This window comes from Mustela nivalis (genome assembly GCF_964662115.1).
Source record: "Mustela nivalis genome assembly, chromosome: 4".
Lineage (NCBI taxonomy): Eukaryota > Metazoa > Chordata > Mammalia > Carnivora > Mustelidae > Mustela > Mustela nivalis.
Window position 1 is genome coordinate 151,087,564 of NC_139023.1, and position 25,905 is coordinate 151,113,468.

The following is a 25,905-nucleotide window of genomic DNA, read 5'->3' on the forward strand; positions in this document are numbered from 1 at the left end:
CTTACTCTGAAAGGTGTGTTGAGTTCCAAGAGTAATGGGACAGAAGTTTTGTCTTTTTTTTCTTTTTCAAAGGACACTTCAAGATATTGAAGATATTGTCCTCAAAATATACCATCCATGTACCATATATTGTTTTTTAAAAAAATTCAAGAATATATTCAAAATTAAGGAAACTGCAATATTAAATCTTAATAACATGAACATTAAAATCCATTAACCATAGTGTGACTTGACTACAAATATGATGATTGGAAGTACCAAAAACTGGTCTTAAGAAAGAAAGAATCTATGAAAAAAGTAATAACTTGATAAAAATCCAGGTCTGAAACTCCAGATGATGTAACGCCTGGGAAGTGAGATCAACAAATTAAATTCTTGTCTTACACAGGGAAGGTTTATGTAATCTAGATTTCTTGTCTTGCATAAGGGAGACCCAAGAAAATAACACTTGATAATTACAAAAACATTAAATAAAAATATTTCTGAGAAACAAAAAAAAAAAAACTTCTAGATTTTAAAAATAGGATAAGTGCCTATGGCAAAAAGAAAAGAAAACAAAGTATAGTCCATATGGCAATGGAAAACAGAGGAAACAGCATGCCTAATGAATTGAAAATTTTCACTAATGTTAAGTGAGGGAGAAAACAAAACTATACCTAAAGAATCACTCCAATTTTATAAACTATCAGAAAAAAATAATTGCAAGGGATTGAAATTATGAGACTAGGTCTTTTCTTTACTCCTATTTTCTTACTTCTTTTTTAAAAAATATTTTATTTATTTATTTGACAGAGATCACAAGTAGGCAGAGAGGCAGGCAGAGAGAGAGAGAGAGAGAGAGGAGGAGGAAGCAGGCTCCCTGCGGAGCAGAAAGCCCGATGCGGGACTCCATCCCAGGACCTAAGATCATGACCTGAGCAGAAGGCAGAGATTTAACCCACTGAGTCACCCAGGTGCCCCTATTTTCTTACTTCTAAAATAAGAACACCAGTTCTGGGGTGCCTGGGAAGCTTAGTTGGTTGAGCATCTGACTCTTGGTTCTGGCTCAGGTCATGATCTCAGGGTCCCAAGTGCTCTGCACTCAGTAGGTAGTATGCTTGAGGTTCTCTCCCTCTCTCCTCCCTAAAATAAATAAACAAATCTATTTAAAAAATAAAATAAGAACACCAGTCCTAAAAATCCATCACAAGGGATGCCAAAGGCATAAACTTAGCATGTTATTTTAAAAGATAACAAAATATATTATTATGGCAAAGATTTGAAAATTTGGAGTCACGGTGGGGAGAGAACTGAAATATTCCTTGAAATCTTGCAATTTGAATTACTGATGTCTACAAACAGCATTTCACATCTGTATAACAAGCATTTCATACTCTGAAATGTTTTTATGTTTGCCATCTCATTGATTTTTTTAAGACAACCTAGTAATGAAGATAATAAAATAAGTTTTTTAATAGCTCTGCAGAAACTGATCATGGAAAGAGACATAAATGAATAGCAGAGCCAGGGCTAATGTGCATGCTGAATTAAGCATATATCACAGAAAATAAATCAGAAGAGATCCTAGCAGCCCAAGTTCCACAAATGAAGAAACAGAGCCCAGTCAGTCTAAAACATATTCTTCAAAAACAATAGGAAACTGCTGGCTCAGTGACAAAAAGGTAAAGACACAGAGATAACTACATTGAATTTGTCACTTTCTAGCTCAACCACTCAGGGCAAATTATTTTCCTCTAAACCTGGATTTTAGCCCTGTAAAATTGGAACGGTGCCTTCTCCCTTACGTTGTGTGCTCCCATTCTCCCACCTGCTTAGATAAGAGGATGCCGACAGCATTTATTTCACAGAATACTCGTGTGGCTGCTGTCGGTCTGTTAAAGCCAGCTGCTCCTGTTCATTGCACACTACACACTTTTCATGCCCAAAGCACGACTGCCATCTGGTGGCAGGCACCCTTGGCTACAGATACCGCTCAGAAGTCTGCCTGTGAAGAGAGGGAATTAAGGAGCTTTACAAAGTGAAGATAAAAGTCAAAGGCAAACTGAAGTAGGATGCAGCGCTGCAGCCAACACATCTGTCATGCAAGAATGTTAACAATGCCAACTAAGTCCAAACCGCCCGTCTTACTTAGAATCACTCATTAGTCCTGCATCCCCTAACAAAGGCTAATTTCTTGTGTTTGATGCTTCTAAACCCCTTGCTTTTCTTTCTCCGGGTTCAATACATCTTCGAGAACGGAATTTCACTGCCTGAAGAGATTCTGTGGCCCAACCGCCTCTTTTTAACCAGAAGAGGCCAAAGCCCGACGAAGTTGAAGGAACAGCTCAGGGTTTGCCCGGTCCGCGTCCTGGCTCCCATTCGAACCACCGCGCGCGGGCCCAGATCTGAGCGTAAGGACTAGAGTCCCACGTGGACACTCGCAGCCTCTTTCACTAGCAGACGGGTAGCTAACTTCCGGGAAAGGCTGGGCTGGGTATCTCCGCGGCAGGCAGGGCGAGCCCAACGCGGCTTCCCCGTTCCCCGGCATCCCCCGCGGCCCCCCGGCTGCGCGCCGGCGACCCGCACCCCGCGCCACTCGGTCCCGCCGGGCGGGTCACCTGGAACCTTCACCCCTCGCGCCCTCCACTCACGCTCAGCCAGCATCGACATGTCGAGAACCTGGGGCGCCTCGAGCGTCCGGACCTGAGCGGTGGCGGCTATCGACCTGCCAGCGGCTACCGAGCTGCCAGCTCCCGGCAAAGTTAAAACCACCGGACTCGCAAACCAGGTGGACAGGAGCGGCCAGGGCGCGTGCTGGTGACGTCAATGACGTGCGACCGGCTCTGGACCACGTGGGGGCGAGTGGGCGGGACGCGGACGTTCTAGGGGCGGGGCGAAGGAGTTCTGGGAAGGGAGGGAGCGCGGACGCCGTGGGGAAGAGGTCGGAGGTCTCCAAATCTAAAGCCGGTGGACAGAAGGGTATGGGTTCATTCGCTTGAGCAAGTTCCTGTACTAAATGATTGGCCATACTTAAACCCTTTCTGAGAGTGGGTGCCACAGGGCAAGCGCTCAGTGGGGTTACCTGTATCATTCTCAGTATTGATTACTAAATGTCAAGCATGGTTTCCGGAAATAAAACAGGAACTCTACCCTCTGTTAGCTCACAGTCTCGGGGGAAAGAGATATGCAAACAACAGCCTTTAGGGCTGTCAGCGTTTTAAAACGGTGTGTATGAGGAGTTTGACAAACTCTCCTGGAGGGGAAGACCTTGCACTGTGGTGTCCTACCTCTCTTAATGTCCTACCTCTGCCCTGTGAGAGAGACAAATAGGTCAAGTAGCTATATATCTACCTATCTATCTGTGGGATCCCAAGTTAAGAAGATAACAAAATGTGGCAAAAATTTTGTCTCTAACATGATGTCTTCAACAAGACTAAGTTGTTTTGTTTCTTCTCTTATATCGTGCATTCTGGAACTTTGCCTTTGTCGTAATCATCTCTCTATCCATACCAACACCTAGCAAAATAATTTGAGTATGGCAGGGGCTCTATAGCCATTTGTGAATTTTAACTGAAGTGTCTCAGTCTCCAGGGGAGTTCTAATTAAATTCTGGTGATGAGAATCTTAGAAAGGACATCTTCTTGTACATGTGACTCTCCAGCAAACTTCAGGTGATAGTATAGATAGAAGTCTTTCCCCTCACAAGTAGAACATAAAGAGAGCAGCCAGGTACCACAAAAAGCTGTATGAAGGACTAGATTCCTGTTCTAGATGAATTTGCCCTTTAATGAGGAGTCAGGCAAGCAAAGTTAACTTCTCTAGTTTCATAAAAAATCAGAAAAAAAGAAACAAAAGAAATTGTTACTGCTTGTTGAAACAAAAGCAGTAGTTACTGCTATTGGTGAATACCCAGGAGCTGGGGGAATTGAGGAGAGGAAAAATTAATGGAATATTTATACCTAAGTCAGGGAGCCCATAAGTTGTGCCACAGAAAACAAGATGAAGGTAGGGAGTTGGACTCTAAGTTGGACTTAGAAAGGCAGGGTCATCCAGATCTTTGGATAATTAGTTGATCTGTTTGATGAGGCCAGAGAAAATAAAAGATAGTTACATGAGTGTGGAAAATAGTGAATTGAAAAGAAAGTAAAAATTTTCAAGCACCACATTTGTTGGTATGTGATTGTAGGAAGACCATTTTGTCTTTTGGATGGTCAGAAAGATTGAGACAAGTTTGTAACACTGTTGCCATGGTCCAGGTGATAAACGGTCAAAACTAAACTAAGATTGTCAAGTGCGGCAGTGAATGGCAAGGATTGGTTGTGCCTTATGATTTGGTGAGCTCCCTTTCCTGGAAATGTTCAGTTAGAGGCTGCAAAATAATCCTAGAGAAGGTATTCTGCATTTGGGTGAGTGCAGGATAGACTAATGATGTCCTAGGTTTGTTCCAACTCCAGCATTTCTTGTGCCTACGAAAAAAAACTGTGAGGATTATCTATTGAAAAAAAAAAGCTACTGTCAGGTGTTGGGTTTTAGGAAAATACATAGAATCCTATTTATATGTTTTAAGTTGTCGGCTGGGAATGAATATTGTTCTTTTAAAAATAAGGTGATTCAATGTAAGACATTCAGTTTTATTCTTCAGTCTCTTTCTTGGCAGACCCTCTCAGAGCAGTGCTTCTCAACCTTTAATGTGCATTTGAATCATCTTAAGATTTTACTAAGATGCAGTTTCGGGTTCAGCAGGTCTAGGATGGGACCAGTAATTCTGCATTTCTAATAAGCTTCCAAGGATGTGGGTGCTGATGATCCACAGACTTGACTTTATGCAGCAGGCCATCAAACAACCAAAAGTAAAGTACACTGTGGTTAAAATACACTTTTTTCTTCTGTTCAAGAAAAGTCCTTTATAAAGAACACGTTTAAGTAAGGCTGACAAATGCTTTCAGTATACTCTAAAGACCTGAACCTAAGAGGTACTCGGTTTTGACTTAGTTCTCTGCCTTCAGTCAAGCAAAGACCAAGATCAGAGACAGATGATTGCTACTTCTTTTCTTTAGCTCTGGCAAATCACAATCAGTCCTCCTCCCCTGGCCCTGCCACTGCACATACACAATTAGAAAAGCTCATTACACATTCTCTACAAATGCAAAAAAGAATTCTCATATGTTTTACTACATCTTTACCCTATATGTCAGATATATCACTAAAAATTTTTAAATATTTTTTAAAGTTTTATTTTATTTATTTGACAGAGAAAGAGAGAGAGAGAGAGAGAGAGAGATCACAAGTAGGCAGGGAAGCAGGCAGAGGGGGAGGGGGGAAGCAGGCTTCCCACTGAGCAAAAAGCCCAATGGGGGCTCTATCCCAGGACCCTGAGATCATGACCTGAGCCGAAGGCAGAGGCCTAACCCACTGAGCCACCCTGGTGCCCCATCACTAAAATTTTTATCTATAAAAGATATAGAACTGAATCTTGCTGGTTAAACTTAGCTCATTCCTAACAGGCACCAGGCTAGTACAGTGCAGGGAGGGGGGAAGCAGGGAGGGGGGAGTCTAAATTCTGCTACCAGCTTGCAGTGTGATCTTGGGCAAGTCATTCACCTCTTTTGATATCACTGGTCCAATCATGAAAAAAGAATGATCACTGAGATTATTTCCAGGTCTGAAAGACATAAAATTTATCTGAAAAAGATAAGTGATATGAGCATTAATAGGAATAAAATATAACATTAAGGAGCTGAGATTTTGAAGCCAGACTTCCTAGGTTCAAATCTTAACTCTGTCACTTACTAGCTTTGGTAATCTACTGTGTATTTTGGTCAGATTACTTTACCGTCTCCTTCCTCTTTATGAAGAGGAACAATGAGATGATATATGTCAAGTACTTAAAATGGCTTGTGGCACATAGAAAGCACTCAATACAGTACTCAATAAAGTGCTGTTATAATTCTAAAGGAAATAGAGGTTAGAATGGTTACTTCAATAGATACTTATTGTTTCAGACATTGTGTCCACTGCTGGAGTTACAAAGGGGAACAAAACAGCATGACCCCTATCCTCATTGAATTTGCATAGAAGACAGACATTAATCAAATAACCACATACATAAATATAAAATGAGATCTGAGATAAATGCTGGAGAGAGAGAGAGACATGAGGCTAGGACAGAATATAAGAGGGGATTTAACTTAGGAAAATTCAAGAAAGCTTCCTTATGGAAGTGAGAATTGTACAGCACACAGGAGGCCAAAGTCTCCACTGTCCTCTCCAAACTGAACCCAGAGAGTCTGGAACTTGAACAAACCTGGAGACTAACATCTGTAAGCAGTCAGTGGCCAATGTCTTCATCATCTGTGACCACATGTACACCGTCAGCAGCTACTCATCACCTGACGCCAGCTTTGCCTTTGGCATAGGCATGAGGCACAGCAAGGCTCTCCCCATCTTACTGATGAACCATACAGCAGCCTCATTGACTACAAGCCACTGGAGAAGAAGCTCTTCGCTTGGGACAACTTCAACATGGTCACCTATGACATCAAGCATTCCAAGATGTGAAAAGCCTACCATATCTGGAAGGGCAACAGCAGGTAATGCTTAGGGCTCCTGAGGGGAGAGCCAGCCAGCCAGAGCCCATGCTGCTTTCGTCTGCTTTTTAAACTTTCATTATTAATCCAGAACAATCGATGTCTGTTATCACCATATCTGACTGTGTGGAAATAGCTGTTTGGGGGATTTAGAGAGTTTTACCATAGATATTCTTTTCTTCTTTCAACTTTTTGTTTGTTTGTTTGTTTGACAGATTGAGAGAGAGCACACAAGCAGGAGGAGTGGCAGGCAAAGGGAGAGGGAAAAGCAGGCCCCCCCGAGGAGCAGGGAACCCAACATGGGGCCTGATCCCAGGACCCTGGAACCATGACCTGAGCTGAAGGCAGTCACCTAACCAACTGAGCCACCCAAAATAGTTCAAATTTTGCAGTGTTGCTGGGCAAATCTATAATGCACAGGAGTCTCTTCATGAAAACCACAAGGCTTTTTATAAAAGGCCCTCACTGGTAAAGAGGGTATGTTTGGGGGATAAGAGTTTGGGAAAAACAGCTTGTCCCATGTGGCATCCAGGGCCATCCCCTGCATGTTGCCTGGTTACCATAACCCACAATGAAAAACAGCACTTCTAGAAGAGGATCAGCTCTCTGGCTGATAATGAACATATGTCTAGTTGGCTTCTAATGTGTCATGTATGTCCAGGGTCTATTACATAAACTTTGCCCTGCGAAATAAAGTGATCTTATATACCATCCTCTTTGGAAAAAAGGAAGTGAGAAGTAAATTAAAACATAGCCTCTTCCAGGACTTGATATGGCTGAATGCAGAGCAAGGGAAAGGCCCAAGAATTGAGTAAAGGCCAGTTCTTAGAAGACCTTGTAGGTCATAATAAGGATTTGGGTCTTTGTCTTAAGAGCTATGGGAAACCATTTAAGAATTTTTAAGTAGGGGAGTAACACACACTGTAGTCTCTGAAAGGTCCCTAGAGCTATTATAGGGACAGAACAAACTGAAGGGAGAAAGGTGTTTATAGAGAGTTCAATTATCAGGCAATTGTAGTTAAGGTGAAAAATGAAGGGGGTTGTCAAAGTGATGATGAGTTGTTGGATTCAAAAGACTTTTTAGAAGGTAAGGTTGATGAGAATTGACTATAACCTGGATATTTTGGAGTTGAGAGAGAGAAATTTGTCAAGAATGATCTCAAAATTTCTATAACTGAAATAGTGGCATTTAGAGGATGATGGTGACCAGCTGAACTGGTCAGTCTTCCTCTTGACAGTTTGAGCTAGGAAGTAGAAAGAAGCAGCAAGGTAGGAGAGATAGGTGTATAAAGTACATTTTTTTTATTTTAACTTTGTTAAACTTTGTTTTATAGTTTGTGATGATTCCACTTTGAAAGGAAAGAAAGGGTAGTAGAGGGAGAGATGTTTCAATGAAAGAAGAAATTTCTACAGAACATGCTTATAATTATCTCTCCCTGGTGAAAGAGAAGTAAAAGTCACACTGACTCCTGGCAGCTGTTCTTTTTATTGTTTATTTTCTAAGCATTTAGAATAGAAGTAAAATAAACCTACCCTATGACCCAGCATTTCCACCCCTTTGTATTTACTCAAGAGAAAAGAAATGAAAGCATATTTTCACAAAAACACTTGTACAAGAATGTTCATTGAGACTTTATTCATAATAGTTAATTATTATCTATTAACTATTAATTATAATTAATAATAATAATTATTATTATTATTAGTGATCAGCACCTGGAAAATGGATAATTAAATTGGCACATTCCTACAACAGAATACTAAGTAGTGAGGACAAACAAACCATAGAAACACAATGACATTTAAAAATTCTTTTAAATTTTTTGTTAACATATAATGTATTATTAGCCTCAGGGGTACAGGTTTGTGAATTGCCAGGTTTACACACTTCACAGCACTCACCATAGCACATACCCTCCCCAATGTCCATAAACCCAACCACTATTTCCCTACCCCCCTACCCCCAGCAACCCTCAGTTTTTTGTGTGAGATTAAGAGTCTCATGGTTTATCTCCCTCCCAATCCCATCTTTTTTCATTTTTTCTTTTCCCATCCCCCAAGCCCCCCACGTTGCCTTTCAAATTCTTCATATCAAGGAGATTATATGATAATTGTCTTTCTCTGATTGACTTATTTCACTCAGCATAATACCCTCTAGTTCCATCCACATCGTTGCAAATGGTGAGATTCATTTTTTTTGATGGATGCATAGTATTCCATTGTATATATATACCACTTCTTCTTTATCCATTCATCTGTTGTTGGACACCTAGGTTCTTTCCATAGTTCAGTCACTGTGGACATTGCTTCTATAAACATTTGGGTACACATTCCCCTTCAGATCAGTACATTTGTATCTTTAGGGTAAATACCCATAGTGAAATTGTTGGGTCATAGGGTAACTCTATTTTCAAATTTTTGTGGAACATCCAAGCTGTTTTCCTGAGTGGCTGCACCAGCTTGCATTCCCACCAACAGTGTAGGAGGGTTCCCCTTTCTCCACATCCTCGACAGCATCTGTCATTTCCTGACTTGTTAATTTTAGCCATTCTGACTTATGTGAGGTGGTATCTCATTGTGGTTTTGATTTGTATTTCCCTGATGCCGAGTGATGTGGAGCACGTTTTCATGTGTCTGTTGGCCATCTGGATGTCTTCTTTGCAGAACTGTCTGTTCTGTCTTCTGCCCATTTCTTGATTGGATTATTTGTTCTTTGGGTGTTAAGTTTGATAAGCTCTTTATAGATTTTGGACACTAGCCCTTTATCTAATATGTGATTTGCAAATATCTTCTCCCATTCTGTCATTTGTCTTTTGGTTTTGTTAACTGTTTCCTTTGCTGTGCAAAAGCTTTTGATCTTGATGAAGTCCCAGTAGTTCATTTTTGCCCTTGCTTTCCTTGCTTTTGGCGTTGTTCCTAGGAAGAAGTTGCTGCGGTTGAGGTCGAAGAGGTTGCTGCCTGTGTTTTTCTCAAGGATTTTGAGGGATTCCTTTCTCACATTGAGGTCTTTCATCCATTTTGAGTCTGTTCTTGTGTGTGGTGTAAAGAAATGGTCCAATTTCATTTTTCTGTATGTGTTTGTCCAATTTTCCCAACATCATTTGTTGAAGAGACTGTCTTTGTTCCATTGGACATTCTTTCCTGCCTTGTCGAAGATTAGGTGACCATAGAATTGAGGGTATATTTCTGGGTTCTCTATTCTATTCCATTGATCTATATGTCTGGGCTTTTTTGCCAGTACCATACTGTCTTGATGATTACAACTTTGTAATAGAGCTTGAAGTCTGGAATTGTGATGCCACCAACTTTGGCTTTCTTTTTCAACATTCCTCTGGCTATTTGAGGTCTTTCCTGGTTCCATATAGATTTTAGGATTATTTGTTCCATTTCTTTGGAAAAAAAAAAGAATTGTATTTTGATAAGGATTGCATTAAACATGTAGATTGCTTTAGGTAGCATAGACATTTTAACAATATTTGTTCTTCCAATCCATGAGCATAGAATATTTTTCCATTTCTTTGTGTCTTCCTCAATTTCTTTCATGAATACTTTATAGTTTTCTAGGTACAGATTCTTTGCCTCTTTGGTTAGGTTTAATCCTAGGTATCTCATGGTTTTGAGTGCAATTGTAAATGGGATTGAGTCCTTAATAATAATTGGTGTAGAGAAATGCAGCTGATTTCTGTGCATTGATTTTTACTGAATGCTCGTACAAATTCTAAGAGATTTGGAATGGAGTCTTTTGGGTTTTCCACATAAAGTAACATATCATCTGCAAAGGGTGATAGTTTGACTTCTTCTTTGCTGATTTGGATACCTTTAATTTCCTTTTGTTGTCTGGTTGCTGAGGCTAGGACTTCTAGTACTATGTTAAATAGCAGTGGTGATAGTGGATTTCCCTGCCCTGTTCCTGATCTTGGAGGAAAAGCTCACACAGTGACATTTAATGGGCTTGTCAAACCATGGCCTACAGCCTGGCTACTTGTGTTTGTAAACAAAGTTTTACTGGAACAGTCAGGCCCACTCATTTATCTTTTGTTGGGCTGTTTTCTGGCTACATCAGCAGAGTTAGATAATTTCAAGAGATAGGTCCCAGAGGCTAAAATATTTACCACCTAAAAATATTAAAAGAAAATTTGCTGTTCCCTGAATTAATCTCAAAAACATGGTGCTCAATGAAAGAAGTAAACACTCTATGATTCCATCTTTTATGAAATTCTAGAAGGGCAAAACAAATCGAGGTGTGAAAAAATCAGAACACCTGTTGTCTCTGGGGGAGTGGAGTACATATTGACTGGGAAGGGTCACAGGGAAACAAGGGTGATGATGGCATCATAGATTTTGATAACCATTTGGATTACACAGTTCAATGCCTTTTGGGGGGGGACTGAGAGGTGTTCTCTTGTGATTTGTACATTTTATTGTGTAGACAAGGAAAACACTGTTAGCAAACGTTGAAACTTAAGTAACAACATTTATGCTGAACTATTTAGGGGAACATGTTCTGATATCTGTGATTTCCTCTGAAATGCCCCCAAAATAGGTGGGATTAATGGATAGAGAGAGGATAAATGTGTGAATGTGTGATACAACAAGTGTAGTAAAATTGCAGTGGATGTTCTTGCAGCTTCACCTCATGCTGGAAATTTCTCATAATAGAATGTTGGGGACAAAAAACAATACTGGCAATGTGTAAGATCAGGATGTTTTCATTTACATAAATACAAGGGCTCAAAGATAATATTGTACCAACCTCTAAATAAGATAGAGAAACAAATCCAATAGTAGATAGACCCTCACTCCTTTTACAGGGTTTTATGGAGAAATGGCCCATTAAAAACAATTCCCTTCTTCTTCTAGAACAAACTTGCTGGACGTGCATGGCCCCATCTTGATGGCCAAGAGCTAAAAGTTGGGCCTGTGGTCCTGAAGGAAGTTGTTGTAGTATCCTTTCTGTTCAGATGATGCTCACATATATATACCCCAACATTTGACTTTTTCTTGGATAGTGACCCAGTACAGTCAAGTTTTGACTGAAGAAGACTCACCCGCATTGCCTCTGCTTTCATCCATAGCCACATGAATAGAGGTAGTGAGAGGGATGTCCTCACAATGCTAGGGTCCTGTCATGGGATCACAACCAAGAGAATGGATCTCATTGTCATCTCTGTTCTCAAACCCTTAATGTAAAGTGTTCTCAGTTTGGTTGAAAGTCAGGTGACTTGAATGATCCATGCCAGAAACCATTCTGTACAACAGAAGCAGCAAGATGATGCACAAAGAGGAAGAATATGGAGATTGTGAGGGGTGAGGCTTGTTAAGGTGGGGCATCATTCGGAATATTCATAGCTTCTGTTGATGTGCTGGAGCCACTCTGGTTCTGAGCAATTCTCATTCCTTCACTTTCTGCAAGGTCCAATTATTTGTCTTTTTTTTTTTTCCCCCTCCCTTGGTCAATTTAGCTGAGCAGCCTGTGATTACCTGGTGGTTTTCTCATAATACATTTTCTATTATTTGAGGTAACCCAAATGAGTGTTGGTTCTTATCACTAAAAAGAAGAAGAAGAGGGAAAGAAAAAAATAGCACACATGGGGAAATGCTTACCAAGCTGTACCCACATCTGGTCATCCATAGTTCATGTCATTCCCGTAAGTTTGTTTGTTTGTTTGTTTGTAAGATTTTCTTTATTTGATAGAGAGAGAGAGAAGAGAGAGCACAAGCAGGGGGAGTGGCAGGCAGAAGAAGAAGGAGAAGCAGGCTCCCCACTGAGCAGAGAGCCCAATATGGGGCTCTCAGATCATGACCTGAGCAGAAAGCAGTCACTTACCTGACTGAGCTACCCGGGTGCCCCATAATTTCAGTAATTTTAAAAAATATGTGCCGAAGGGCACTTGGGTGGCTCAGTAGCTCTGCACTCAGCGTGAAGTCTGCTTCAGATTCTCTCTGCCTCTCTCTCGCAAATAAATAAATAAAGCTTAATGTACAAAATAAAAGCCAAAAGGACAATAATACCTGCATCATTAAGGTCATTTCTTGTTAAGGTTATTGTTATTTTTTGATTTTCCAAATACTTTTTAAGGTTTTCTTTTGGTTGTGGTTCATATGTTCTGCTTCTTCACACACCTGATGACTTTTTATGCCACGACAAGTATTCTGTGCTATATTATTGTGTGTTGGAGGATTTGTATTCCTTTAAATATTTTGTTCTGGGGTAGGTTAGGTTTTCTGGGAACAATTTGATCTTTTCAAGACTTTCTCTTAATTTCTCTTAGGTGGCAACTACTAGTCTTTTAGTTTGGGTGTAATCTGGTCCCATGACTGAGGTAAGACTCTTCTGAGGATTCTATTAATCCTCCATGTGTGAGGAGTTCTTCCTGCTCAGGAAACACAGGTTGTTCTTGGCTCTGTGTAAGCTCAGGGGATTTTTCTGCATGTTTTTCTTGGGTAATTCCTTCCCAGTAGTTTCTGTACATGGATCCCTTGCTCAGTGCTTACTGGAAAACTGGAGGGGTCCCCACTGATGGCATATGAGGCCCTCAGTATAGTTATCTTTTCTCCAAACACAGCCCCGTGGATTCTAGCTACCTTGATCTGTGTCTCCTCAACGCTGTGAGACCTCTGCGTTCTGTTGGGGTGCTCCCTCCCCGTATATAGCCTGGAAACTCTTGCCAGGCAGGAAACAGGGTCACTGTTTCACAGAGGGCTCACATTCTTTATGTCCCATCTCTCAAGAGAAGGGGGTGGGCACAGGTCTTCACTGCCTGCTGCTCAATATCTGAAAACCAGTGTTTCATAACTTTTGTCCAGTTTTGTGTTGTTCAAGATGGAGTGATAGATCCAGTCCCTGTTACTCCTTTATGGCTGGAAGCAGAGGTTCCTAATACTTTCTAAATATTTCAAGTTTTCTACAATTTATATACCAGCTATGTGTACCTGCAAAAGTCAAGTCTTTAAAAAAAATTATCCTGTACAGTAGCAAGCAAGTTAGAACAATGAAAGTTTGAAGCCAACAAACCAGATTTTACGTTCAAATCAATTATTCATCAGTGAAGACCGATAAGCCTAAAATGGCATGAAGCAGAAAATGAGATATCAAGTGCTCTAAATGACTTCTATCACAAGAACAAAAACCAAAAACCACCCACTACCACAACTGCCACCAAAACCAAACTGTGAACACTTCAAAGAGCATTCTGAATTTCCATAGAACTGTATATTGTGGCAGTTGACGTCGGGGAGCCTGGAAGCAGGCTGACAGAAATAGCTCTGTTTTCTCATTTATTTAAAGCTAATTCTGCCATAGAATGTCACCATGGGCCTCTGCTCCACCCTTCCTCCACCAGCCTTTGGGGATATTTCTCCTAAGGAGGACCAAAAGAGCACAGAGAGTCTGTTTTTGTCAGTTATCAGGGAAGCTGCATCTAATATAAACTCCCCTGAGTGTGCCAATCCAGTGGCTCTTACCGAAAGAATGGAAGACTCATCCCCTTCCTGGAGGGTGTCTCCCACAGTCCTGCCTTAGCCTGCCTCAGACCACATGAGAAACACAAGGTGAGAAGCACCTCCCCACTCTAAGATCCAAGACACCAGAAATGATTGGTTGATGTGACATTTTCCTGAGAATTATGTACCCATTCCCTGGCAGGGGAAGGGGGTAGGGGTAGGGGCTGGAGGAATCCTGTTTTGCTATGTTATTCCTCCTGTAATCTGCTCTAAATGCAACCTCTTTTTGTGGCCTGTGGCTTCTGAGTCAGGAGAATGTGTGAGTGAGCCAAGAGCTGTGTGAAGGGAAGGCTCTCTCTATTGATCCCAGTCCAGAAATGCCTTCTGGCTTCCTGGCAGCAGTGCTGGTCTGAGACCCCGCCTCTGTTTATACTTCCTATCAAAATGTTAGGACTTCAAGCTTTAGCCTTCACAAAATCTGTGAAGCTCAACAGTGGAAAATCACAGCCAAATATCAAATGCACACAGTGATGTCAAAAGGAAAAAAAAATCTGGATTTCCTCACTGTCTTATAATTTTTTCTTTATTGTCTTTGATTAGTCTTCTCTAGCTTTGCCTGAGGGGGTGACAATTTAGTTTCTCATATCTTGAGATGTTTTCACAGTTGCAGGTAGTTGGGCGATGGGGATGGGTGTAGGGAGATGCCTGTTAAGGGAATGAATAGATAGAAAGGGTGGGAGTTGGGTTGATGCAAAGGGATGCGTGGTGGCCAACTTAGTCTATGCTTGAGAGGGTTTCTGGACTGAGCTGCTAGCTGAGACCTGCACATGCCCTCACTCCCTCACCCCCATGTTTGGCCTGTCTTGAGAATGGGAAAGCATTCTGTTAGGCAGGGACAATGGCAGTTACAAGTAGAGATTCTGAAATCTCCTGAGGAGGTTTCCCAAGCCCCATTCTTGCCTCTCCCTGACTACTTCTAAAATCTTCTTTCTGTCTTCTGCTGCTTTCTAGGTAAGCAGTCCACAGTCTATGGAGCTCAGCTGGTGTAGTCTGCCCTCTGTATGGTGATTTTCTTTGGTGCAGTAATTAACAGAGTGAGTTCCAAAGTCAGAGAGTTCAAATCTAGCTCTGACATCTGCAAGTTATGTTCTCTCTCTGACTCATCTGCTATCCCAGGAGGTTACTGTGAGAATTAATGTAGAAATCATACCAGGATGTCTAGTGAGCTGTAACCCCAAGTGGCCGCTACCGTTTGCCCTGAGAATTATAGGAAGTTCTTGGGGCTGAATCTGCCCCTTCCTTTTCCTTCATGTCTGTGTCCCTCTTTCATCTTTTTCTGCCACTTACCAGTTACTCACCCTGGGATGGCTACTAAATGTTCTGTGCCCTGTGTGTTAAGGACAATAACAATGCCTCCCTCAAAGGGTTGTGATGCTGGTTAAATGGAGCCATTTAACAGAAGGTCCAAAATGAAGTCCTCATGTAGTTTAGGACAACACCTGATGCAGAGAGGAAACTAAAGGAATGGCTGTTTATACTGGAGTGAATACAGTTTTATTTTTTAACTGCACACCAAAGCCGCCATCTTGATCTGTCCAGTAGCAATCTACAGTGGGTAACAGGTGAACGAGGTTCCTGGGTGGCAGCTGTCTTTGGATCCAGAATCCCATAGAATCTTAGACCTGTTAAGCCACTGGGTGGGGTCACTGCTGATTGAAGAGATGAACAGGAGGCTGTGATCTTGGAAATCTAAGGAAATCTCTAGAAGTCCTTTTGACTTACACAAAGTTAATTCACATTTAGTCCCTTTAAAAATCTTTGTTATGAGGGTGCCTGGGTGGCTCAGTCTGTTAAACATCTGCCTTCGGCTCAGGTCATGATCCCAGTGTCCTGGGATCAAGTGCCACATTGGGCTCCCCACTCAGTGGAAAGGTCTGCTTCTCTCTCTCTGCTGCTTCCCCTGCTTTTGTGCGTGTGCTCTCTCTCTCTCTCTTTTTCTGTCAAATAAATAAACAAAATCTTTTTAAAAAGCTTTGTTATAAGAGATATTAAGTAATATTATTTGCAATATTATAGGCACTCCATTTTTTAAATCCCACTTTTAAAAATAAGCAAGTATGTATATTAGTCTATGTATACATACATATACAGTTAGCATATGCATGGCGAAACTTGAGACTGTATTCCAAACTGTTAGTATTGGCATCTTCAGTGGAGCAGGAAAGGAATTACAGGAAGCTTTTTCTTTTCTGCAATATATATTTTTATATTGTCAGAACTTCTAAATAGTAATAACACATTTTTTCCTTATTATGTCAGAATAATTTAAATATATTTGTCCTATGTATTAATATGTGAAAAGGGATGTGCATGCTCCTTTTAAAAGTATTATCAGTATGTGAAATAGATGTAAGTATTTTGCCTAGAAACTTAAGTCTACCTTATCCCCTCCATCCAAGGCATGCTAGGAACCCATTATAGGCACAGGTGACAGAAGTTTGTACATGTTTTGGAAACCACTGGACACATTCAGCATTTTCCTGAGGCAGAAACATGGGAATGGGAACCATTGAATAACATCCAGCTGACTGGGGTTGGGGGCTCACATGGACACCGCTGCCCCTAACATGCTCTGTCTCTTCCAGGCAGCTCTGCCCTGCCACCAATCCATGTTACTTCCTGTTCCCACAGCTTTGTTTCTCATGATGTCCCAGCTCCCACTGCCAAATTTGTCTCCTATAGGCCTCTAGGTTCCCACTTCCTGACCCTGGTTTGACTTTCTTTTTTTGTTTGTTTGTTTGTTTGTTTTCTGGCCCTCATCTCTTGATTGCCTCGTCTGTCCCAGATGTTCAGACACTGTGACCACCTTTCTAGGTCTGTTTGGGCAGCCCTGCCTGGCATTGGCCTATGACACAACTCTGGAAATTCCCAGGTATCTGAGGGGGAGCTCTGAAGAAGTTAACATGGCTTTGAAACTCCCTTAAATATACAAATACACAACTGCGTATTTGCAGGCAAACCAGCCATCTATGGCCTTGGTTTTTAGGCTCATCCAAGATGTTGCATGTATAAACAGTCTGTACCTTTTTAATTGCTGAGCAGGATTCCAAGGTATAAGTGTAGTACTGTTTTAACCATTCATCTATTGAAGGATATCTGGGCTATTTCATTTTTGGATCATCACTACAAACATCCCTGTACAGGTTTTCGTGTAAACCTAAATATCCATTATCCTTGAGATAAATGCCCAAGAGCACAATTACTGAGTCATCATGTAATTGCACATTTAGATTTGTAAGAAACTGACAAAATGTTTTCCAGAGTAGCTGCACCATTTCACTTCCCATCCATAATGTATGAGTCGTCTAGTTTCTCAGCATCTTCCCCAGCATTTGCTGTTGTCACTATTCAGGGTGGTTTAGTGATATCATAAGGTTTTAATTTGCATTTCCTTGGTGGCTAATGATGTTGAACATGTTTTCATGTGTTTATGGACCACATATATGTCCCCTTTGCAGAAATAGCTATTTGGGTCTTTTACTCATATTTAACTATTTCTAAAAAATTAATTCTTTAGAAAGTCCAGTGATACGAATCACAAAGTCCTAGGAAGCACTATTTTACATTTGTTAGAGCTTGTGGAGGGTTAAGGAGAGGGTCAAGAAGATATGTACTGTGCCCTGCCCTTCAACTTCTTCCTACATAAGACAATTAAAAATACACTAAACTGATGGGGTACAGGTTTGACCACAATTGGACCACATTTTTTAGTGTTCAGGGTCATCATGTGTGGTGAAAATCCCTTGTCCTATTATACGGATGTGGCTTTCTTTCTGGTAGCAGAAGGAACAGCCTGAGCCAGAATTGTCACTCTAGGGTGGGCTTACCCATCTTGCTTTCTCTGTCTTTGTCTCTGCATGTGGCAGCCTTGTAGATCTTCAGCCAGCTGGGGAAGGAGTTACACTGAAGGCAGAGAAGAAAACTCACTTCAAGGCAGGGGCTCCAATCTTTTTTACTGAGCATGGTTCCCTGGGTTAAATACCACATTCCCGGGTAATAACGAAGTGCAGTTAAAAGAACCTCATTCAGTGCTATCAAGATCTTGCTTGGGCCACTTTCTTTTTCATGGAGCTGTTGACTCTTCAAAGTCAAACTCAAACTTTGGGGAAGCCAAAGCCAAAGCCCGTGAGTGATGAAAGCAGTATCTAATGTTGAGATTTGGCTTCTAATGGGGGATAAGGTTGACAAACTCTATTCCTTTGTGCACCCAGGCTGGGTGAGTCCTATCTTTTCTAATGTGTTCCCAGAGTGAGGACGTTATGATACCTTGCTAACATCTCCAGTAACCTCCTTCCAAACCCCAAGGCCTTCCCCGGGTCTTGTTGCACTCCCTCTCCATCACTGCCTGACATTCACTAAGTGTTTTCTTTGTTATATTCTGCTTTCCCCACATTTTATTTTCTCCCCCTGTGCTACCATTTCTCACTCCTCCAGATGTCTAACATTAGCTATTACCTCAGGTCCTTGTCTGGTGTTCTCCTCTTCTCCCTATAGTCTCATTTCCTACTAGGGCTCATTCTTTTTCAGGACTTCAGCCACCTCTCCTTTTAGATGTCACCCAAGAGGACTTCCCTTCTAGACTTCCAGCTTCTTTCATGTCCACTGCAGCCTTTACCTTGCCATCAGTATGCCTCCGTTGTTTTTTTCTTTTTAAAAAGATTTTATTTATTTATTTGTCAGAGAGACAGATCACAAGTAGGCAGAGAGAGAGGGGGAAACAGGCTCCCTGCTGAGCAGAGAGCCCAATGCGGGGCTTGATCCCGGGACCCTGAGATCATAACCTGAGCCGAAGGCAGAGGCTTAACCCACTGAGCCACCCAGGCGCCCTCCATTGTTTTTTCTGCCCCCGGAGCTCTTCTTCCTGGTTTCTTGTTCCTAATACTGGCAAATCCACAGTCAACTATGGATTTATAAATGATAAAGAAGTAGTAGTAACTGATGTAATAGTTGTGATCATGATTCTCTGTTTAACCCAGTCATCTAATGCCTTAGCTAAAACCCAAGTATTTTTCATCCTAAACTTTCCTTCTCCTTGGGTCAGGGATCCCATATGGTTTTACCCCTTGTCTGTATAACAAAACCCAGATGAATGTTGAGTTCAAAACAAGAGGGCATGTGGGAGTTTTTCATTTGGACAAGAACTGACTTTGGCATAGTTCCAAGCATTGTCTCTAGCTTTTTCTAAGAATAAAAGCTTAGGGGGGAAAAAGTCTAATGGGTGGGAAGGAAGAACTGATGGGGTATAAGCTGAACTAGTGATGAACTCAGCATATTTTTACATTCAAATAATGCAGGAAAGAGGACTGGATGGTAAGGGAAGAGGATTGGGGAAGAAGTTTCCATGGTACAAGAGAGAGCTACACTACCCACATAGGTGCTTCATTGAGCAAGGAGTATTAACTCTCCTTATTCTGAGTAATGTAGGGGTCGGTTTCTTTGGCATCCTTCATGTCTCTAGTTGTGCAGCTGAATAGGTTTTATTTTTCTTGTCTTCTTTCCCCAAATCCATCAGCTTTTGCTTACCTTTACCTCAGTGAGCCCCAGGCGTCTGATAAAGGCAGAATGTCTATTCCAGGGGAGAAGGAAGGCAACAAGGGACCATCTCTAATCACATTCTTATGTAGGAAAAGTAAAGCACAGAGTAGTTGGTGTCTCTCCTGCGTGACTTATTGACTTCACGGACAGAGCCATATCTAAACACGCACAAATTGCTCCTGAAACTGTAGCCTCTGAAACAATGGTTTCTGGCCATTAGACTTTGTGACTTTTCATCCTTATTAATTGGTTCTAACTCTATGGTGAGATGGGGAGGTGACAAACATTACATTTTATTTCTAGGCCTCAATCTCCATAATATATTTTAGAAAATGTAAGCAAATAGCAAACCCACAAAAACCCAGCTTTAAGCAATTGATCTTCTAGCTTCCTGTATTTACTTTTTGTTATTTTAATTTTATTTTTGGAATGTATTTCTTCCTTCATCAGGAAAACTTGAGGTAGCATGCAAAAATACATAGGCCACAGATATTTTAAAAATATGAAGAAATCCGATCAAAGGGAGAAAATATAGGTAGGAGAAATAAGATAAGTCACGGGTAAAGTTAATGTATAGAAATATGTACCATAAACTTGAGCTAAATGTCCAAAGTGGCTTTGAGCTTGTAGCCACCAGCACAAAAAAGAAAAATATTATATAATGTTAAATGATAGTAATAGTGGCTAGCATTTATTGTCACCATGTGGTGTCAAAGATAAACAAAGCTGGACAATATTTAAAGTGGTTGAGACAAACTTCAGTCAGTAATATGTGCACTAGGGAAAAGAGTCCATCCAGCATGAACTGAACTCAACTTTGACTTGTACAGAGGTAACCAGACATTTTAAAGGGAGAATGAGGGCATACGGAGGGAGATTAGAGGGGTCTCAGTAGAGTCAGGCAAGTGAAAAATTAAGAAAAGCAGGAAGGAGTTTGGCCCATGTGAAACCCATCTGGGTTTGCTAACTGAGGTGTACCCAAGTTAGGCTCTTCCCCTCCCACAGAGGCTGGGAGACAGGGCCCCATCTTCAGGTGTAGCCTGAAACAAACAGTAAATTCTTTTGGCAACACTGAGTTTTCTCAGGCAGGCACTTTAAGAGGGGGACTAGGGTCATCCCGGAGGTGTAGACTTAAGTTATTAGGAACTATGTTAATATTTTGTTTACGTCTTTGTAGGCCAAGGTTGAAGCCCAGTGGATGAGAGGGCTCAGGGGAACTTGGCTACAGTTTGGTCATGGAAAGAATCTTTGTCAGGAGCAGGCATTGTTCTACATTTTTTTTTTTTTACAAGTATTATCCTGTTTACTGCCACAACATCCCTGCAAAATGGATGGTGTTGTTATCCCTACTTTACAGATGAGAAAACTGAGGTACAGAGATATTAACAAGTTTATATGGACAGTAAGGGCCAAGAATTAAATATAGGCACCCTGATAGCTGAAACTAATATTTTAATAATTAATTATTGGTATTATAAGGATAGGACTGCCTCTGTGGATTTGGGGTCTCACCTAAAAGGTGAGATTACTTACTGCTTCAGTCACCAGAGAGTAGAATCGTGTGTCTCAGAGGAAACAGAAGAAGGGCAGAGAAACATCAGAAACACTGTCCAGGGGGATTCAGCTCTCTTGGCCTTATCCAAAAATTTGGCAAACTCTTGATAAGGGAGCTTGTGGGAGGGGGGTGACCTATAGGAAGACATCCTCTGCATGGAGACATCCTCTGCATGGAGCCAGGCCAGGAACCGAGAAATGAGGGCTTCATGTGTGGTGTCTAGAAGCCATGCCACTCTGCTAGGACTAGATCTGAAATAGCTCAGATCATGTGCAGAATGCAGTGGTGAGGGACAGAACATAGGGACTCAGTTCTTTGTATTTTATTGTCTGATGGTTATTTGTTTCCCTTTCACTCTTACCTGATATTTAGTAAAGACATTTGGAAAGCAAATCTGGGGACTACCCCTCACCAAGTAGGAGAATCAGGTAAAAGGAAAAAAAAGCCCACTTGGGAGTCTAGTCTCTAAGCAGAACTTAATTTCCAGAGGCATATATGTTTTCTTGAAGTCATCCAACATCATTTTGTGATTCTGGGCTCTTGGTTCATAGTCTATAAGGAACAGCTGCTCCCAGAAAACAAACAGAAAATGAAAAATTTCCCCAGTGTTTTTCTTCCTTCTCTTGGTTGATATTTATGTGTTATTTCCAGGCAGGGGGCAAAACACAGCAGATTTTCTGTATTGCTAGTGCAGTTTCTAAAATTCCTCCCTCGTCCCCCAAAAGAAAGGGTGCTTGGGTGGCTCAATTGATTAAGTGTCTGACTCCTGATTTTGGCTCAGGTCATGGTTTCTGGGTTGTGAGACTGAGCCCTGCATTGGGCTCCCCTCTGGGTGTGGAGCCTTCTCAAGATTCTCTCCCTCTCTCTCTAATAATAATAATAATAATAATAATAAAATAAAATTCCTCCCCTAATGCCCAAGGCCCTTCCTCTTCAGAAGAACATAGATGGGGAGAGTTTGCATTGACAAGACGAGAATATAATTCAAATAGTGTTGGGGGTTTTCAGTGTACATATAAATATTGTTAACTATTACTTTGTAGTCTACATTTTTCCTAAGCATTGTATCATGTGTCCTTAGAAGAAGCCTCCTAAACCACTGTCCCTCTTTGTGCAGGAGACCAGACCAGCTCACATTAGCCAGAAGTCATGCAGACTGATGTCTGGTCTGAGAATTCAATGCTGAGATAAGTGCTTCCTTTTCAACATCTGAGGAGGGGGTTGCAGAGGGGATCTGAGAATCAGCTCTGTCCCAGATAGCCCAGTATGTTTACAAAAGATTCTGGGGCCCCCTTTCCTCTGCATGTGTCTCTCCTCTGCCCATTGCAAGGCTCACATTTCTGCTATCCCTGTGTATGCGGGTGGGAGGTAGGAAGAGAGGTTCTTTTCCTAAAGGTGCTGCATCAACCTGTGTGCTTCCTTGGCTTGATATATATCAAGTGAGGGGATGGTGTGTGGGTCTGCCTCACTCAAGAAGTCATTAGAAGAGAACTGTGAGTTTATTTGAATGAATATGCCCCTGAACTCACTCTGCACCAGACAAAAAACAAAAACAAAAAACAAAAAACTTTCCTAAGGTTGGAGAGTACCCCAAGGCAAGGAAACAGCTGGAGGTCTACTCTCAGATGTCTGTTAGTCACAGAGTTTTAGGGGGACCCAAGCCACCTGGATTTCTTTTCCACTGTCAGACTGTCCAAGTCTGACATAGGGAGGATAAAGGATTCCACCCCCAGTGCCGTGGGTGATCTCTCAATTCTTGTGGCACTGAAGGGAGGAAATCAGGTCAGCTGTGAGAGGAGAGTAAGCAAAAGAAGGGTCCAGAAAGAAGAAAGTGAGGTTGAAAGATGAAGGACAGGACTGGGCACAGAGGAAGGATAGCTCAACTTCTCCCTCTCTTGGTTTTAGAAGAGTTTGTTTAAATAGACCTCTGTAGCCCTTGACTGTATGCCTGGGTCCAGGAAGTAGGGAATCATGCACGCCCGTATCTCTGTGTGTCTGTGTGTGGCCAGCAAGTGTGAACTGGACAGCAGTTCAATAAGCTATTGTTTGCAGTAACCTCTCACCCATCTCCAACTGTCAGAGACCAAGGCAGTCCAAACTTTCTTTACAAGTTAAGGAGAAAAGAGGGTCCAGAATCACAAATCCCCAACTACAAATACACATTGGTACATACACATGAAATTCTGGACTCATGTTCCCCAAGGGCAAATTCCCCACATATCTGCAAAGGGTCTTCTGTGTTGCCTTTGATGAGCTGGGTTAGCAAAACAGATCAACTCGATTTAGAAAGGATTTTAGTTTAAGATAATAAGCACCTACCACATCCTTTCCTTAGAACCCAAGCTCTCTTAAAACAGCTAAGTTCTCTGCAAGCTAAAGATTAGCAGTCAGTCAAATGGGAGTTTTGGAAAAGAACATTGGAAAGAAATGGTTGGGAAAGGGCTTTCTATGTCTTTCCTGGTAGATGAATCTTCGTAGGGCTGAAGAGCTGCTTATTTCATATAATTGGCAACTGATCTTTTCTAAATGTTTTAGGACTTAAAATAACCCATTATTGAATCTCCTGTATAGGACACATAGATGTTCCCAGAAGAAGAGGCTGAGATGGAGTGGGGGTGACTAAGGAATCAAAGGGATGTTCCTTGGCTCACCAGCCAGAGTTGCCTTCCTCTGATGTGTTCTTGCTGGCTGAGATAAGCTTCCACTCAGGAAGCTTAAGCCAGAGAGGAGGGGCCCAAAAAGGGCACGTGTAGAAACTTGTGGGCTTAAAAGTGGGGGGCGGAGGGTGGGAATGGAGAGAATGGGGATGCAGAAGGAGATCAATCACATGGCTGTTTGTTGAGAATGTCCCTCTCTCTTCCTGGAGTCCTACATATACCTCCCAGAATCCTAGACATAAAATCTATTTCTCTCTCTTCTCAGAGGAGTCCCACACTGAGCCAAACTTTTACTGGAAGAAAGGGCTGATAGATTCCTTTCAAGTACTGTTTCTGTCCTCCTGGACGATACCTTATAAAATTAGAATGTGTTCAAATATAGAGAGAAGAATAGAGATTAATATTGTGAGGCTCATGGGATTACCACCCCCTTTGCCAAATATGCCAAATATGCTTGGGAAAAGTTTTCAATGAAGCCCTTTGGATGCAATTGCATTTGGCACCTCTTACCTTTTTCTCCAGGTTTCCCCTCTCCTGCTTCCACCTGTCCTCACCTGTGCCTACCTTCTCTCCCACCCTCCTGTAAAGAGCCTGGAATGATTCAATTTTGTATTTATAAGCCCTAAGGAATTATATACTAAGGAAGTAAGAAGAAACCATTTGGTCAGTTGTCAGTGGGGTTTTTTTTGAAGGCAACGTGCTCCAGGGATTCATTTACAGAATTGCTAGCACAAGGTACTGGAGGAAAGAAAGTGTTGTATCCAGAAAATCTAACCCAGAGGTTTTGTTTCTTCCCACCCCTCATTCCCTAAAACTTTTAACACTGAATTTTCTCCATGGATGCTTCTCATCTTACCTGCTCTGGGTTTTCCCTTATCTGGTCCCTATCCTCACCTTTGATTGCTAGCCTGTATTCAGGCTTCATGAGCAAGTAGTGGCATCTCTGTGGAGCTCCATACATGCAGAGATGTGTGTCAGTATATCAGGAGGCAAGCAGTTGATGTATGGAGGGTCCACCAACTTACCTTCTCATTTCCTCTGTAAAGTCTCTTTCACTCTTGGGGGGTCTCCAGCTGCTGCCAAGGAGACTTTGGTTGAGTCCGAGGCAACGCTCAGCTCACATTGATGCCAATAAGCCCCCAGAATTTTCTACTCCATGATTATCTGCCCCTCCCTGGCCATGAATAAAGGAAAAGTCACACACACACACACACACACACACACACATATGTTATTAAAATGAACTGTTTATATTATCTCAGTTGAGTCAATACATTATAATGTATTAAAATGGAAAGGTACAAAATTGAAATAAATTCTTTCTGATTCATGTATAAATCTTTTTTTTGTCAAGATGACTTTTATCGTCAGTACATGTCACAAGAAAACATTTAAAATGACACTGAAACAATCATTTAAATCATGGTGCATGGAGGAAAAAGGTAAAGAAAACAACTTTTGGCTTGTTTTGGCATGAGACCTTGATACAATTTGGGTTCCCCAAAACCATGTGAAGGGTGGTAAAATAGAAATGCTCAAAACTGACTTAAAAAAATAAACAGGCTTTACAAAAACCCTCTTTTTGATAAACCCAGCCACTTCTCTACATGGTCTGCACTTACAGTAAATACATTCATTATTGTCCATGGGAAGACAGCAACTGCCTTTCGTTTTAAAGAGCTTGGTGGAGAGGCTGATGAAATACACTGCAGCTGAAGGTGAGTAGAATGTTCAGGAGAACACAAAGTCTAGATGGTCTTCAGGAACAGCACTGAGAATGATGGGGTGTGGAGGGTGTCTGGAACAAGAGGTGGAGGGGAAGGAGCATGAGGAGTCCAGATCTGAAGCAAAGCCAAGTCTGAAGGACAGCCACCGTTGCCAGCAGTTAAAGTATGGTGTGGGGATCTCTCCCCGTCTGAGCAGTTCTGGGTTTGTCTTTAGTTTGGGTATGTTCCTGTTTCAGCAGAGGCTAACCCAGTGCTTTGGAGACAGGGCTGGGACTCTTTTCAGGCACAGCAGCACTGGGGAGACAGGGACAGGTGTAGGAGTTAACAATGAATGCCTACAAAGGGGCTTTCTCTTCCGATTC

General features: G+C 41.7%; 1 protein-coding gene across 1 annotated transcript in view; it reads right to left on the reverse strand.

Moving 5' to 3' along the window:
* Positions 1-2,839, reverse strand: part of PINX1 (PIN2 (TERF1) interacting telomerase inhibitor 1) — an 85,394-nt gene extending 82,555 nt beyond the window's left edge. Inside the window, exon 1 of the mRNA XM_082726911.1 lies at positions 2,631-2,839. Within this exon, the coding sequence (XP_082583037.1) occupies positions 2,631-2,649 (19 nt within the window). The 5' untranslated portion in view covers positions 2,650-2,839. The remainder of the gene's footprint in view (positions 1-2,630) is intronic.
* Positions 2,840-25,905: the final 23,066 nt, after the last annotated feature.